This window comes from Amyelois transitella, chromosome W, assembly GCF_032362555.1.
Source record: "Amyelois transitella isolate CPQ chromosome W, ilAmyTran1.1, whole genome shotgun sequence".
Taxonomy (NCBI): domain Eukaryota; kingdom Metazoa; phylum Arthropoda; class Insecta; order Lepidoptera; family Pyralidae; genus Amyelois; species Amyelois transitella.
Genome location: NC_083536.1, coordinates 10813794 through 10830550, shown reverse-complemented (window position 1 = coordinate 10830550; position 16757 = coordinate 10813794). Strand labels below are relative to the sequence as shown.

Genomic DNA, 16757 nt, shown 5'->3' with positions numbered 1-16757 from the left:
GGTGGCTCACTTCAACTTCTATAAAGATGTATTCGGCTGATGCTGAGTAAAAAGAGGGAGATTGGAACAAAATTTTATAAAAAAGATTGCTGCGTAAATATATGGCTACACCTCCACCAACTTTATCAGTGCGGTCATTTCTTATCAGTATATAGCCAGGTAATGCAACCAAAAATGAATCCAGGCAAGGCTTCAGCCAAGACTCTGAAACCAGAATTGCTTGGAGATGTTCAACCGTTCCAAGTTCTAGGAGATCAGTGTAGTGGGCTGCTACGCTTTGAGCATTGATGTGGCAAACATTAAAATATTTCCTAACGGGCATCAAGTCTTTACGCACTAAATCACCAAGTGAGACGGCATCATGAAAAGAATCTTCCCCAGCCGACTCAAAAGAGTCATCCATAAATAAATAATATTAGTTATATACTACTTAAAATATAATAAGATATACCTACTTAATATTTTAAAACAGAATACAAGTTCTAAATAAGTGCACTACCACCAAATCTGCAATGGCCTGCCGGCTTACAACGTAAGTAAGTCAATTAATGTTTACATAGCAACTAACTCAATTCACGAACTTAACAGTATAATAAAAAAATAACAAAGTAAGTTGTCATTGTAAAAAAAAATAAACTTAGGTTTGAACAAAAATTAAGTGTCTTAGTATGATACAGAAAAAAAAAACATTAAATTTATACATAACCAGGAACGTAGGTACCGAGAAAATTGCATTAGACGGAACGCACCGTTTGAAAGCAAACTAAAAACAAAACGAAACGAATTGTCACTGTCAATGCCACAAATTAGTTGGCAGTTGTTCTGTCACCAACTGAGTGGTCGGTACCTATCTCAGGTCGGTACGGTAGGAAGGTACTTAAAATATGTAAAACTGTAAAACAGAACTTCTGCAACTATCACTAGGACCCTAGCTATGTAGCACGCTATTTTACTTTCACCGCCCTTTTAGGCCGTTGCTTATCACTGTTCGAAGTGCCCGCCTTGTCAGACCTATTATCAGCACGCTCCATAGGTAGTGGCAATTTTTGGACATCTCAATATCATTAGCAGTGCTTATTAATTGAGGTCTACCATTTGGAGGTTTAACAAATATATTGCCTTCCTGACACCAACACTTGGTGATCCCGAATCTTTTGCGTGCTTCCATGAAGAGTGCCTGCCGTCTGCGTGTAAGAAATTCCGAAATCACAAAAGATGTTCCTTTGAGTGCAGTCTTCTTACGCCAAATCGATGACTTAAGGGAATATTCTGCAAACCGTACCAAGATTGGTCGAGGCCGGCCATCCCTTCTCTGGCCTATCCTGTGGCAAGCTTTAAATGAAGATGGGGTGATTCCGTCAATCCCCAGATTGTTGGAAATAATAGAAGAAACAGAGGCCACCACATCATCCTTGCCATTATTATCGGACTCTGGAATGCCGCCAAACAATAGATATTTCCGACGGTGCCGCATTTCTGCTTCGTCAAAGGACTTAGTGAGCTCGTTCATCTGTTCATGAAGCAATTGCAAGATGCCTAAGACATGGGTTTTAAAAGACTTAAAGTCCTCAGCGAGCCGAGCAACAGTCATTGGCTCCCTTGATGCTGCATGGAGTTGCTTCTCAAAATCAGCCATTCTGTTCAATAAGTTGGACTCAATAGACTTTTGTAGCTCGTGTATGGTGGCAATTGAGGTCATATTGAAGTGGCGAGTGAAGTTGGGAAGTACAAAGTGTTGTAGCCGGCAGTAGGTGCTTAAATTAAAGAGAACTAGCTGTTCCCGCGACTTTGTCCGCGTGGAATAGTTATTTTGTGCATCATTGAAGCCCTCAAGGAGGAATAATTTTCCCCGTTTTTTTCACATTTTTCATTATTTCTTCGTTCTTAATAGTTGCAGCGTGATAATAAATAGCCTAAAGCCTTCCTCGATAAATGGTCTATTAAACACAAAAAGAATTTTTAAATTCGAACCAGTAATTCCTGAGATTAGCGCGTTCAAACAAACAAACAAATTCTTCAGCTTTATAACATTAGTATAGATTATGCAAAAAAATTGATGATTGATGAACCTACGTGAGTGCGTGTTTGAGGATGCTATTCAATCACGAAAATTCTACTGGATGGATTTTGATGAAACTTACGTACCTACACGGGAAGAATAATGCCTGGAATAGAACATAGATTATTTTTCTTACAAAAGCAAAGTCCCGGGGGCGCAGCTGTTAAAAAACAAATAAATTCTAAAGACAAAAAAAGGAAATTATAATAATGGAAAGTTAAAGTATCTCTTTGTATACAACATTTGCTGTCTTGCCCATTGGAGACATCACAAAAAAACTGTCACAGCTGGTGACCCGCGGAAAGCGACGTAGAGCTGTCCGTGTGAGAAGCAATTCGTCCTGAGGTCGCCTCCGGCTGCTCCAAGCGTTTGACCTTGCAATTTGTTAATTGTCATCGCAAACATATAGCCACTGGAAACTGAACACGCTTAAGTTGAAATGGAAAGTTGTTGGGAATGAGGGGAATGCGTGGTATAAAAACAATTTCACCAGCTGCACAACCTGTAAGAATTTTAGCTTCTATAATATTGTTATGAAGCGAAAATGTATTGTGAGGGCAATGTTAAAATATTAAGGGTTTTGAAAAAATCTCTAAATGAATCTATTTGTTTTAAGCCGTAGATAGCTCGAATTGCCTTTTTTTTTGTAAACTATAATAATACTTTTAATTCTCATGTGGCGCCGTCTCGTATCGGGTAGTCAAAAAATAAATATCTAAACCATGGGAACTAAATCAATGGTGAAACGGTAAGTACTGGCGTTACTACATTGTGTGTTATTCCTGCTAATCTTGAGCGATGCATTGTCGCCGATGCGGGGCGCGTCAAACTACCTACATAAAAAAAAATCTTCTCAAAGATGTGGTAAAACGGTAAGTACCAGCTGTGACAGTTTTTTTGTGATGTCTCCAATGGGCAAGACAGCAAATGTTGTATACAAAGAGATACTTTAACTTTCCATTATTATAATTTCCTTTTTTTGTCTTTAGAATTTATTTGTTTTTTAACAGCTGCGCCCCCGGGACTTTGCTTTTGTAAGAAAAATAAACTATGTTCTATTCCAGGCATTATTCTTCCCGTGTACGTAAGTTTCATCAAAATCCATCCAGTAGAATTTTCGTGATTGAATAGCATCCTCAAACACGCACTCACGTAGGTTCATCAATCATCAATTTTTTTGCATAATCTATACTAATATTATAAAGCTGAAGAATTTGTTTGTTTGTTTGAACGCGCTAATCTCAGGAATTACTGGTTCGAATTTAAAAATTCTTTTTGTGTTAATAAATAGACCATTTATCGAGGAAGGCTTTAGGCTATTTATTATCACGCTGCAACTATTAAGAGCGAAGAAATAATGAAAAATGTGAAAAAAACAGGGAAAATTATTCCTCCTTGAGGGCTTCAATGATGCACAAAATAACTATTCCACGCGGACGAAGTCGCGGGCACAGCTAGTTTCTAATAAATTGAAAATTTTGCCAGCGGCTACAATCGTGTTATTTCTTAAATTCTCATGAGGCGCCATCTCGTATCGGGTGGGAAAAAAAATAAATATCTAAACCACGGGAACTTAATCAAAAAACAAAGCATAATGAATTAAATCAATAAAATGCTATTTTTTTAATCATCATTATAAATATGATCATTAATTATTTATAGCTTTTTATATCGATTCAAAAATGACGAAGTTCCATACAAACTTGCACCCCCTATTTCATCCCCTTGGGATAGAATTTCAGGATAAAAAGTAGCCTATATTCTAATCCAGGTTAATAGCTATATCTGTGCCGAATTTCGTTCAAATCCGTTCGGTAGATTTTGCGTGATGCGCGTACAAACATACAGACAGACAGACGGACAGACAGACGGACAGACAGACAAACAGACAGACAAAAATTCTAAAAAAAATTGTTTTGGCTTCTATTGACCCTAAAAAGACCCCTTATAATTTTTTTTCTTAAATATCTTCAATGTACAGACAAAGTTCAGTTACAGTTTTATTATATGTATATGTATGGATTACCTCATATATGTAGTTACAAACACTGCGGTGGTCCTATAGTGCTTCAGGCTTGATGTTAAAATGGATTTGAAGTAAATATATGTACTCTTTATATTTTAAATTATAAAAAATGCAGGAGCAAGATGTTATGGTTTTCTTCACCTACCGCCGAAAATCTATCTATATATATCCATCTATCAAATCAATATAACAATAATAGTAAAGCGCTCAAATTTGAACTATTAAAGAAAGGAATTCTAAGGTATTTTCTTACATCCCCCCCCCCCCCCCCCCCCCTTCCGAAATTGAAAATCTCCTTAGAGATTTTTCCTTTTCTGATATTTTTTTATCCAATGTCTTGTTCTTCTAATATTGAAACAAGGATGAGCTTAGTTATATGAAACAGATTGGACTCCATCTTCCTGTGACCTGTATTAATCTTATATATTGAATTTGAAATTTTTTCTTCCATTTTATACGGGCCAATCCATAACTCGACTAATTTTCTTCTATTTAATTTGTTACCATTTTCAACGTAAACCATATCACCTGTTTTGAAACTATGGTTTATTCTTTTCTTGTCTACTATTTTTTTTTTATATTCGTGTGATTATATTGTTCTTTCTAATGTTGTTATTGCACGTTGTGGTGCCTTTACTTATTACGCTACGCAACTAAGACCTGTGCACAGTGCAGAATTTATCTTCCACGCAACGTTGGGCAAAGGGTGAGCAGTACGCTAAAGGGTGAGCAGTACAGTTTTATATTTCTTTACTCCAGCGCGCATACGCAGCTAGCACAAATAATCATTCGTCGGGTGACTGATACCTGCTTACAATGAGTGTGCAACGTTCGCCGCCGGGCCTAGGCACAAGCGGAAGCGGAGGAGGCTCGCATCCTAATTTACCTTCACTCGCACAAAATGATGGTACCTCACGAGGAGACATGTTTATAATTCAGCGGAAAAGAAAACAGCCCGTTTCCGATACAGACTATAAAGAAGAATTGGATTCATTTAAGATTGAAATTATGTCATTCTTCAAAGAATTTGCTAAATCACAAATGGAAAACACTTCTCAAATAATACAGGACTTAAGTGAAATTAAAAAGGAAATTAAGAATCTCAAAACAACTACGTATACTTTGTCACAAAACTTTCATAATTTAAGCAAAGAAGTCTCCAAGCTTAAAAATGAAAGCTCAGCAACCCACCACAAAATCGAAACCCTCGAAAAATAAATAATGCAACTAAAAAATCATGATTCTAAAAAAGGCCAGAACAATGCCAACGAATATGGTCAATCTCAACTTCAATCCCTAAAATCGCCTGTCGCTTGTAACCAAGATATTCTACTCGAATTCCAAGACAGAGTCGAACGATTAAAAAATATAATATTGGAGGGTATTCCGGAAATAAATGACGCCGATCGCGCTACTAGGCAACAACATGATTTAGAAAAGACAATGGATAAATTGAAATCAATACACATTGATTGCCCGATGCCAATAAAAGTTATGCGTTTGGGAAAATATAAACCAGCGGAACAGACGAACGGGCGGCTCATTAAAGTATGCTTCAGCACTCCGGACCCTGTTCGCATACTCCTACGAAATAGGTCAAAGTTGAGCGATAGCGTTCGACTGTTCTCTGACCAAACCCCTAGCCAAAAAACATATCTCAGACAGCTCAAAACTGAATTAGCCAAATTTTTTGTCAAATCAAAAAACTTAATAGAAAAAGTCTAGTATCAAATGTCACTACTCCTTATAAAACTCATAATGTTACATGTACTTACGACAACTTATTTGTTAGTAAAAAATCTTTAAAGTTTTTTTATGCAAATCTTAAAAGCATTAGAAAGCCTGGCCGATTTGAAGAGCTACAAGCTATATTAAAATCAATAAATGAGACAATACACATTATTGTACTAACAGAAACATGGATTAAGAACCAAACCGAGGCTCAATCATTCTTCCTTCACAATTACACACATAGCTACAATATTAGAACGGGAAAAGATGGAGGAGGAGTGTCAATATATGTACATAATAGCATAAAACATGAGATAACAACAGAATCATATGAACATGGAATAAATTATTTGTGGATTTATATTAAAAAATTCGCTCTGAACATTGGTGCCATCTACAAACCGGATAAAAGAAATACAAATGAATTTTTGGATACCTTTTCGACCCAACTAGAAAACAAAAAAAGAGGAATTGTAATCGGTGATTTTAATATTGATCTCCTTGAGAACAAAAAAGATGCTATAGACTATAAAAGAGTGTTAAAAGAAGCTGATTATAAGATACTTAATTGCATAGATACCTACCACTGTACTAGAGAGAAAGATAACAAAAAATCCATAATTGATCACGTCTGCTCGAGCCTAAATGAAAATCCCTACAAATTAACGATTATTGATGTACCGATATCTGATCACAAACAAATAGTTGTAGAAATCTTTAAAAAAAATCATACTCTAAAAGAAAAAGTAAACTATTTTGCAGTAGATTATGTAGGTCTACATGAAACTTTCAGAACTATAGACTACTCTAATGAAAATCACTCATACGATCATTTGGAAAACCACATCAAACTCAGCATCACAAAAAATAAAATACCTAAAGTTAAGATACTCAATACACCTAAGGAAGATTGGATCACAAAAAATGTTATTGAAGGAATTAGAGAAAGAAATTTACTATGGGAACAACAAAAGATAGACAAAAGAAAGAGAGAAGCATATTGTAGAATGAGAGACAATGTGGCTACTTTAATTCAGAAAACGAAAGAAGAATATTACACTAAGAAAATCACCGATAGTCTAAGTGATTCCAAAAAAACCTGGGAATTGCTAAATTCTCTTGCTGTGAACAAGGTCAAAGATACCTGTATTCCACCTACACTTATTATAAACTCGGATACTATTCGAGATGGCAATCAAATCTGTGAAATATTTAACAACTATTTCTCATCTGTTGGTACTCAGCTTGCAAACGACATTCCTGTTAGTTTTCAACATAAACATATAAATACACTAACATATATAAAATCAAAACCCAATGCTGAAGTTTATGAATTTGAGCCTTGTACTGCGGATGAAATCATGGATATAATAAAGGATCTAAAGAACGATGCTAGTGCGGGTATTGACGGAATTAGTCTGAAATCAATCAAATGCCTTTTAAATCTTATCGCACAGGACCTTACAAACTGTATTAATAAATGCTTATCAACTGGCACTTTTCCCGATTCTCTTAAAATAGCGCGTGTCACACCCATCTATAAATCTGGCAAAAGAACGGACCCAAGTAATTACAGGCCGATTTCTGTCTTACCAATCATATCTAAAATCTTTGAAAAAGTCATGTACCGCAGGCTCAACAATCATCTTACTCAATTAAATTTCATTACTGACAAACAATACGGTTTTACGAATCAATCATCAACACTTACAGCTGCAATGGATCTGATTTCTCAAATTAAAACTAACATAGACCAAAAAAGTTCTGCTTAGGTATTTTTATTGACCTCAAAAAAGCCTTTGATACCATAAGTCATTCCTTACTTTTAGATAAATTAGAAAACCTTGGTATCAGGGGCACGGCTCTAGAAATCTTTCGATCATATCTCTCGAACAGGTATCAAATTGTAAAAATAGGAGACTATCGGTCCGAACCAAAAATCATCACATGCGGGATTCCCCAAGGATCTATATTGGGACCTCTTTTGTTCCTTATTTATATTAATAATGTCACAACGATCGGGCTCACGGGTCATATCACACTATATGCCGATGATACTTGTCTCTTCTATTTTGGAAATAACTTTTCAGATTTAGGTCGCAGAGCACAAACAGACCTGGATACGTTTAATTACTGGTGTCAATGCAACTTACTTACAATTAACATTAAAAAAACAAATTACATGATTTTTTCAGCTAAAAATAAAAAAATACTACATTATCCTGCTCTTACCATAAATAGAACAAATTTAAATCGCTCTAACCAAGAAAAATACTTAGGACTGTACCTTGATAATAAACTCACCTGGAAATCTCACATTGAACACCTAAGAGCTAAGCTTAGCTCGGTCTGTGGTATACTGCGAAGAATCAGAACTTGTATTCCATCCAAAGTCAAACATATGTTTATAACTCGTTGGTAAAATCACATTTAGAATACCTTATTGAAATCTGGGGAAGCGCAAATAAAACCAATATGAATTTAATACAAAGATCCCAAAATAAAATAATAAAAATACTCTTTAATTTTCATTACTTAACCAGAACAAAGGACATATATAAAAAAACTAACATTTTTAACCTAAAACAACTTTATACATATAAAATGTGCATTCTCGTCGAAAAAATTCTAAACGGAAACATCCACTCTCAAATAACTTTCAGTAAACGAACATATAAGCACCATTTAAGAAATACTAATAAAATAAAACTAATCACACCCCGAACCAACTACGGCAAGAGAAACATATTGTATGAAGGGGCGCAAATGTACAACAGACTGCCAAATAAACTGAAAGAATGCAAATCTTTGACTTTGTTCACAGAAAGATTAAAAAAACATGTCTACGAACAAGCTTAAAATAAGTGTTGTGACAACTGTGTTTATTTAAAAATTTTACACTGCTTGAACGCGTTACTTGTTAACTATTATTTTGTATTAGATTAAGGCTCATTGTAAGTGAATTTAATTCTTTGTGTGTCAAATAAAATATCTTTAAACCTAATGCAATTTTTCTGTTTTTAATCCACGCATCTGTTTCTTTTTTTAGTTTAAGTTCATCTGGTATGACTGAGACATTTGTGCCATCCAGCAAGTATGTTGGTGCAAAACCTGTTATTGAGTGTTTTGTGTTGTTATATTTACTAACGCAATTATGAGCTATATTGTCCATGCCATATTATTTGGTTTTCCATTTATACTGCATCTTATTTTATTAACAATTGTTTGGTTTAATCTCTCATTGAGTCCATTAGAAAAGGGTGAATTTACTGCAGTGAAAATTAGTGTGATACCGTTTTTACATAAAAATGTATTAAATTCTGTGGAGTTAATGCCTGGATATTGATCAGATAATACAATGCCTATCTCATTGCATTTTGGTACATTATTTAAAAGTTTTATAAAGTCTTTCGCATTCTGTGTCTTTGAGGTTACTATATAAGCGTATCGAGTAAAATGATCCACCAATAGGTGTAGGTATCTTTTTGTTGTCCTAGAGCCTCCAAATCCTCCAATGTGTCTATTGAGACAATTTCAAATGGTTTTGTGGCAGGTTCCAATTGCGACATTAATCCATATCTAGTTTGCTTTTTAGTCTTATTCTTTATACATACATCACATTGTTTGCACAAATCTATAATATTCCTAGTTAAGTGATTTGCTGTGTACAATTTTCCAATTTTCTGTTGCTTTGCTTTATACCTATATGGCACATATTTTCATGATCAATAATTTTATAAATTTCATACTAAATTCTTCTGATAGTACGATTTTTACTTTTTTATTTATTCTTTTATAATATATATTGTTTTTATACATTAATTTGTTCTTATATTTTTTTATATCTTCATTAGATTTTTGATCTGTCAATATACCATGCAAAGTTATTAAGTTAACTATCTTTAACTGTTCATATTCATCTTTCGGTTCTAAAACAGGATTTCTGCTCAAACAGTCTGCTTCTAAATTATTCCTTTCTGGTATATTTTATTGTGAAATCATATTGTGATAGATAATAGGACAAGTCTTCTAGTTCTTTATCGGTTCTTGACTTGATATTTAAGTTTTCCAAGGGTTTGTGGTCAGAGAATACTGTAAAGTGTTTTCCTATTAGCCAGTATTGCCAATATTTTATAGACTTTTCAATAGCTAAGCATTCTAAATATATAGCTTTCTTTTTCTTCTGAGCTTCGTTTAATTTTTTAGAGAAATATGCTACAGGTTTTTTGCAGTATTAAAACAAATACAGCCGAATGTTTCCATTTGACAACTGAAATAAAACAAACTATACCTATAAAACAAAGTAACGACATTTAAAGTTACTTTGTCGATCTCTTTTTACTACTTAACACAATCTTTAATTCGCCTTTTTATTATTCTAAATCTGACGCCATCTTGTGTTTACAATATCATCTTATATTATTTTTCTATATCTTTCTCGCTATGAACACACCATTATACAGAATAGAATAGAATAGATTTATTTTCAAAATTGGATACAAGGTATCACTTATTGACGTCACATAACTTAAATCTAATTATAACTACTACCGCTTCCAAAGCGCATGTGTAGAAGAAGCGGCGGAACAAACTACACTGCAGCATTTTCATCGGACGTCAATGTACAAATATAGATCTCTTAAATCTAAATCATGGACGAATACACATTGTCTACATTAAAAAGCCTGAATGAATGTAGAACTAGTTATTTCAATACGAATTCGATATTACGTCAAATAAATAAAGATAAAATAAAATATGTACACACTGTACAAATTATGTCAACACCATGTTAAAAATGCACAAGCATTTAAGAGGCTGTAGGTGACCTACCTACCTTACATGTGTATATACTACTCTGTCAAGAAAGTAGCAGGAAAAGATCAATAATACACAAACTGTTTGTTATTCATCCAAATTTATTTTATCACCTTCAAAATATGCTCCTTTAGAAACGATACACTTACGCCAACGAATAATCCAATCATCAAAACATTTTTTAAACGCTGTTTCCGGAATTGAGGTCATTTCTCGCCGCGAATTCTCTTTTATGTCTTCTACCGATTGAAAACGGGTGCCACGAAGTGGTAATTTGAGTTTAGGAAAAAGAAAAAAGTCGGCTGGAGCCATATCTGGTGAATATGGTGGTTGCTCGATGGTATTTGTTGAGTGTTTGGTTAAAAATTCGTTCACAATGATGGCCTTGTGCGAAGGTGCATTATCATGGTGCAAAATCCAAGAATTTTCTTTCCACAAATCTGGCCTTTTTCGTCGGATTTGCTCTCTTAAACGCCGCATAACACTCAAATAATATTCCTTATTTACCGTTTGACCTTCCGGCAAGAATTCCGAGTGCACAACACCGCGATAGTCAAAGAAAACAGTCAACATGACTTTGACTTTTGAACGACTTTGGCGTGGTTTTTTCGGTTTCGGTTCAGTTGGAAGGCGCCACTCCGAAGCTTGTTGACTAGTTTGCATGTCAAACTCGTAAACCCACGTCTCGTCACCAGTAACAATGCGTTTCATGAATGTTGGGTCGGAATTGACTCGTTCTAGCATGTCCTCAGCGACTCTCATGCGCTTGAGTTTTTGAAAAAAATTCAGGTCTTTTGGGACTAGCCGAGCGGCAACATGTTTCATACCCAAATTATTAGTTAAAATGGTACGGATCGACTCGTGAGATACAGAAAGTTCGGTGGCTATCTCTCTCAAAGTTGAATGAGGATTTTCAGTCACTATTTCCTTCACTTTTGCGATGTTAACTTCAGTTGCAGACGTTGATGGCCTACCAGAGCGAGGCAAATCTTCCATCACATCTCGACCGCTTTTGAACGCTTTGTACCACTCATAAGCACGAGTTTTTGATAAAGTCGATTCACCGTAAGCCTTCTGTAACATTTTCAGTGACTCCGAACACGATATTCCATTGGCAATGCAAAATTTAAGACAAACTCTTTGTTCGATGTTTTTATCCATTATGAAATTAGCAATACACACTAGATATGATATAACTAAAAATAGCACTGTATTTAATGTAAACAACAGATGCAACTCAAACTCCGCGCCAAAATGGAAAACAGTTGTGCCAATCTAACAACAACAAAAAAAACAAAAATTTGAATTTGGAACCATAAATAAATAATCCATTCCCGATACTTTTCTGACTGAATGTATATCAATTATACATTTTACTATTTTATTTATACACGTTTATATTTTACAATTCAAACCTTAACAAATTTTATATTTACAATTTATTTATTTACAATATATACACTTTCCTAATTCTAAATATTAATAATGTTTACACTTTATATTTACAATCTAAATTCTAATATACATGATATCAATATTGAATATCGTATCGGATGTGCCGTGTACCAGTCAGTTGTAGTCGCGGTCTTATGGAAACGCGTATTATCCCCGTAGATCAAAACCGGTTTCGCTGGGCGTTGCGCGAGCGCATTCCTCGGCCGCCGTCGCTGACCATCGGCCAGTCGAGATCATATCCTGACGCGGAGCTCATGTCGCTTGTACATTCATTGCTAACGCTTTGTTTACATTATTACGCACGTACGCAATTAGCTGAACTATCTTTTCTATAGCTTATCTTCCGAACTTTTCTTTCTATCTGTGCTGTGATCTTTCATTTCTATCTTGCTATTCACTGTGCTTTTATCTTGCCTTCTGTTAAATAAACTTTATAAACATTTCCGTGAGTTAAGTGATTTATTTGCTACCTACACACAATTACAATGAAGGTAACTCCTATCTTTTGGCTATACCTAAACTGGTGACCCCGTCTCAAGAACCACAGAAAATGGCAAGTGATAGCGAAGAATCAATGAAGTCGGTACAACGAGAAAAAAGCGCACCGGACTTTGGTCAACGAGACACTACCGAAGCGCGCGTTTCCACGGTACCATCGGACGTCTACAGAGTCGGAGTTCGGATTGCACCATTTTGGCCAGATAAACCTATGATTTGGTTCGCGCAGTTGGAGGGCCAATTTCTAATATCTAACATCACCGCTGATACGACAAAATTTTATTATGTTATATCTCAGTTAGACAACCAATATGCTGCAGAAGTTGAAGATATTATTGTTTCCCCTCCGGCTACCAACAAATACGAAAAGCTTAAAAGTAAACTCATAAAGCGTTTGTCGGCCTCAAAGGAGAAGAAGGTCAAGCAACTTCTTATGCACGAAGAGCTTGGTGATAGAAAGCCATCCCAATTTCTTCGACACCTTCAACACTTGGCTGGACCCGGCGTTCCCGAAGATTTTGTGAGGACTATTTGGACGAGCCGCCTCCCTCACAACATGCAGCAGGTCATCGCTTCGCAAGCCTCGTCACCAATAGAAACCTTAGCAGATTTAGCAGACCGTATCCAGGACATTGCACCTCCAGCGCCTACGGTAGCATCCACGTCTTCTTCAAATTATTCCGCCATAACTATGGAAGATATGGCGAAACAGATTGCGGAGCTTACTAGGCAGGTGAAAGCCCTGACAGCCCATAACCGTTCCAGATCGCAGAATCGATCCAATTATGGTAACCGCAACCGCAGCCGATCCAATTCGCGCTATAGGAAGCAACCACTGTGCTGGTACCATGCTAAATTTGGAGGCAAAGCCAGGAAATGCATCACCCCCTGCGATTTTAAGGCGGAAAACTCCCAGGGCAGTCGGTAATGGCGACTGACGATTGCCCGCAGATGACTGGTCGCTTGTTCGTGGTTGATAGCAGATCCAAAGTTCAATTCCTCATTGATACCGGAAGTGACTTATGCGTCATACCGAGGTACATGATCAACGAACGACGTGCTAAATCAAACTATGAGTTGTGTGCAGCCAACGGATCTACAATAAACACTTACGGTTCAGTACAGTTGAATTTAAATCTTGGACTTCGTCGAGACTTTCCATGGCAGTTCATCGTGGCCGACGTTACCAAGGCAATCATTGGTGTGGACTTTCTTAGTTTTTATAATTTAGTTGTAGACATAAGAAATAGACGCTTAATTGACAGCAGCACCAATGTTTCAACTCTTGCTAGCATTTCTTTTACAGAATCAGCCGTACCAAGTGTTAAGGTCTTGACTGGCGAAGGGAAGTACTTCAACATTCTCGGTGAATTTCCACGAATAACTCGACCTGCTGGTACACCACATTCGCCTAAACACAACACAGTTCATTATATTAGAACCACTCCAGGCCCCCCAGTTTCTTGTTCTCCTCGGAGATTGGCTCCAGATAAACTTAAAATCGCCAAGCTGGAATTCGACGCTATGCTCGCAAACGGCACAGCACGTCCTTCTGACAGTCCATTGGCGTCGCCTCTTCATCTCACTCCTAAAAAAGATAATAGTTGGCGTCCATGTGGCGATTATAGGCAACTCAACTCAAGAACGATCCCTGATAAATACCCGATACGGCACATACACGACTTTGCCAACAATCTATCAGGCTGTAATGTGTTCTCAACAATAGATTTGGTTAAAGCCTACCACCAGATCCCCGTCTTCGCGGACGATATCCCGAAGACGGCAATAACTACACCCTTCAGACTATACGAATTTCCGTATATGACGTTTGGTCTGAGAAATGCTGGCCAAACTTTTCAGAGGTTCGTCGACGAGATGACTCGTGGACTCGATTTCTGTTTTCCCTATCTGGACGATTTTTTAATATTTTCTAAAACCGAGACAGAACACGAGGACCACCTGCGTCAAATCTTCACAAGAATGAAAGAATATGGTATACTTATTAATACCGCCAAATGTGTTTTCGGCAAGCCCGAAGTATCCTTTCTTGGCTACACCATTTCTCATTCGGGCGCTAAACCTACGAAAAATAAAGTCCAGGCCATAGCTGATTTCCCTTTACCTACAACCATCAAGCAGCTTAGGAGATTCTTGGGTATGATTAATTTCTATAGGCGATTCCTACCTAACTCTGCCCAAATCCAGGCTCCCCTGAATGCCTTGCTTGTGGGATCGGTAAGAGGATTAGAACCAGTCAACATTACAGGTGACGCGCTAAGAGCTTTCAATGAATGCAAAGAAAGCTTAGCTAATGCAGCTATGTTGGCACACCCAGACCCGCAGGCTAAGCTGGCTCTGACTACGGATGCATCCGATATCGCCATTGGCGCTGTCTTACAGCAGCACATTAATAATAGTTGGCAGCCGCTTGCGTTCTTTTCACGCAAATTGAGCCCCTCCCAACAACGTTATTCTACGTATGATAGAGAGCTCCTTTCTATTTACGAAAGTATCAAATACTTCAGGTTTATGTTAGAGGCTAGACATTTTGTTATCTACACTGACCATAAACCGTTGTGTTTTGCTTTCCACGAACGCAAGGCCAATTGCTCACCCCGTCAGTACAGGCATTTGGACTACATCTCGCAGTTCACAACTGACATTCGTCATGTAGCCGGTAAAGACAATGTCGTAGCCGACACTCTTTCCCGTGTTGATGAACTGCAGATGCCGGTTGACTTAGAGCTTCTTGCCAAGTCCCAAAAATCAGATCCAGAACTGTCCAAAATACTCCAAGGCGAAACTTCACTTCGTCTGGAAAAAACAACTGTTCCAGGGAGTCGTTCTTTTTTGTACTGCGACGTCAGCACTCCGACTCCCAGACCTTTTGTCACAAACGAGTTCCGTCAACAGATTTTTAGGCACCTTCACTGTTTTAGTCATCCCGGTGCAAACGCTAGTGCAAAATTAGTTGCTCAACGTTACGTTTGGCCTTCAATGAGGAAAGACTGTCGTGAGTGGTCTAAGGCATGTTTGGCTTGTCAGCGAGCCAAGGTAAATCGTCATGTATCTTCACCTTTAGGTACCTTAGATTTACCGAAAGCACGCTTCAAATATGTCCATATAGACCTGATTGGTCCCCTCCCACCATCTGCTAGTTTTAGATATTGTTTGACAGCAGTCGATCGCTTCACGCGATGGCCTGAAGCTGTCCCACTCGTCGAAATTACCGCAGAAGCAGTGGCCAAAGCCTTTGTGTCCAACTGGATTTCCCGATACGGCTGTCCCACAGATATAGTCTCCGATCGCGGAAAACAATTTGAATCGTCCCTATTTCAACAGTTGGCCAAACAAATAGGATTCCGACACCGAAAAACAACCGCATACCATCCCCAGTGTAACGGATTAGTTGAACGTTTTCATCGCCAACTAAAAACAGCCATAACGTGTCATAGCGATGTGAACTGGACGGAAACTTTACCTTTAGTCTTACTGGGCATACGTAACGCGATTAAAGAAGATTTACAGGCCACTCCATCTGAACTTCTCTATGGAGAAACCCTACGAATGCCAGGTGATTTTTTTGGTGACAAATCAGTTTGCCACACCACCGACATCCGCGATTTCGCTGCTCGCTTACGCTCATTTGCCACTAATCTCCAACCCGTCTCAACTTCACACCACAATAAGGAAAAAGTGTTTATATATAAAGACCTGGACACTTCTAGTCACGTATATGTCAGAGATGACACTGTCCGTGGTACTTTTCAACCCGCTTACAATGGTCCTTACGCAGTGGTCAAAAGAGGTCCCAAAGTTTATAAGTTAAAGGTCAAAAATAGAATCGTCACAGTATCTATTGATCGGCTAAAACCAGCCTACATGCTGTCTGACATCCCCACTAGTAGCAATAGTAGTGATAGGTATGCTAAAAATATTTTATCCCCACCATCATTAAACAAATCTACTGAAACAACTCCTTCCCAACGAACCACAACTCGTTCTGGTCGACGCGTTAAGTTCCCAGACTATTATCGCCCGTAGACACGGTCTCTGGAGGGGAGTGATGTAGGTGACCTACCTACCTTGCATGTGTATATATATCAATTATACATTTTACTATTTTATTTATACACGTTTATATTTTACAATTCAAACCTTAACAAATTT

General features: G+C 37.3%; 1 protein-coding gene across 1 annotated transcript; it reads left to right on the top strand.

The window, feature by feature from the left end:
• The first annotated feature begins 12639 nt into the window (after positions 1–12639).
• Positions 12640–13515, top strand: LOC132904194 (uncharacterized). The gene has a single exon (XM_060954105.1). It carries the CDS (start codon positions 12640–12642, stop codon positions 13513–13515), a length of 876 nt encoding a protein of 291 aa, XP_060810088.1.
• The last annotated feature ends 3242 nt before the right edge of the window (positions 13516–16757 follow it).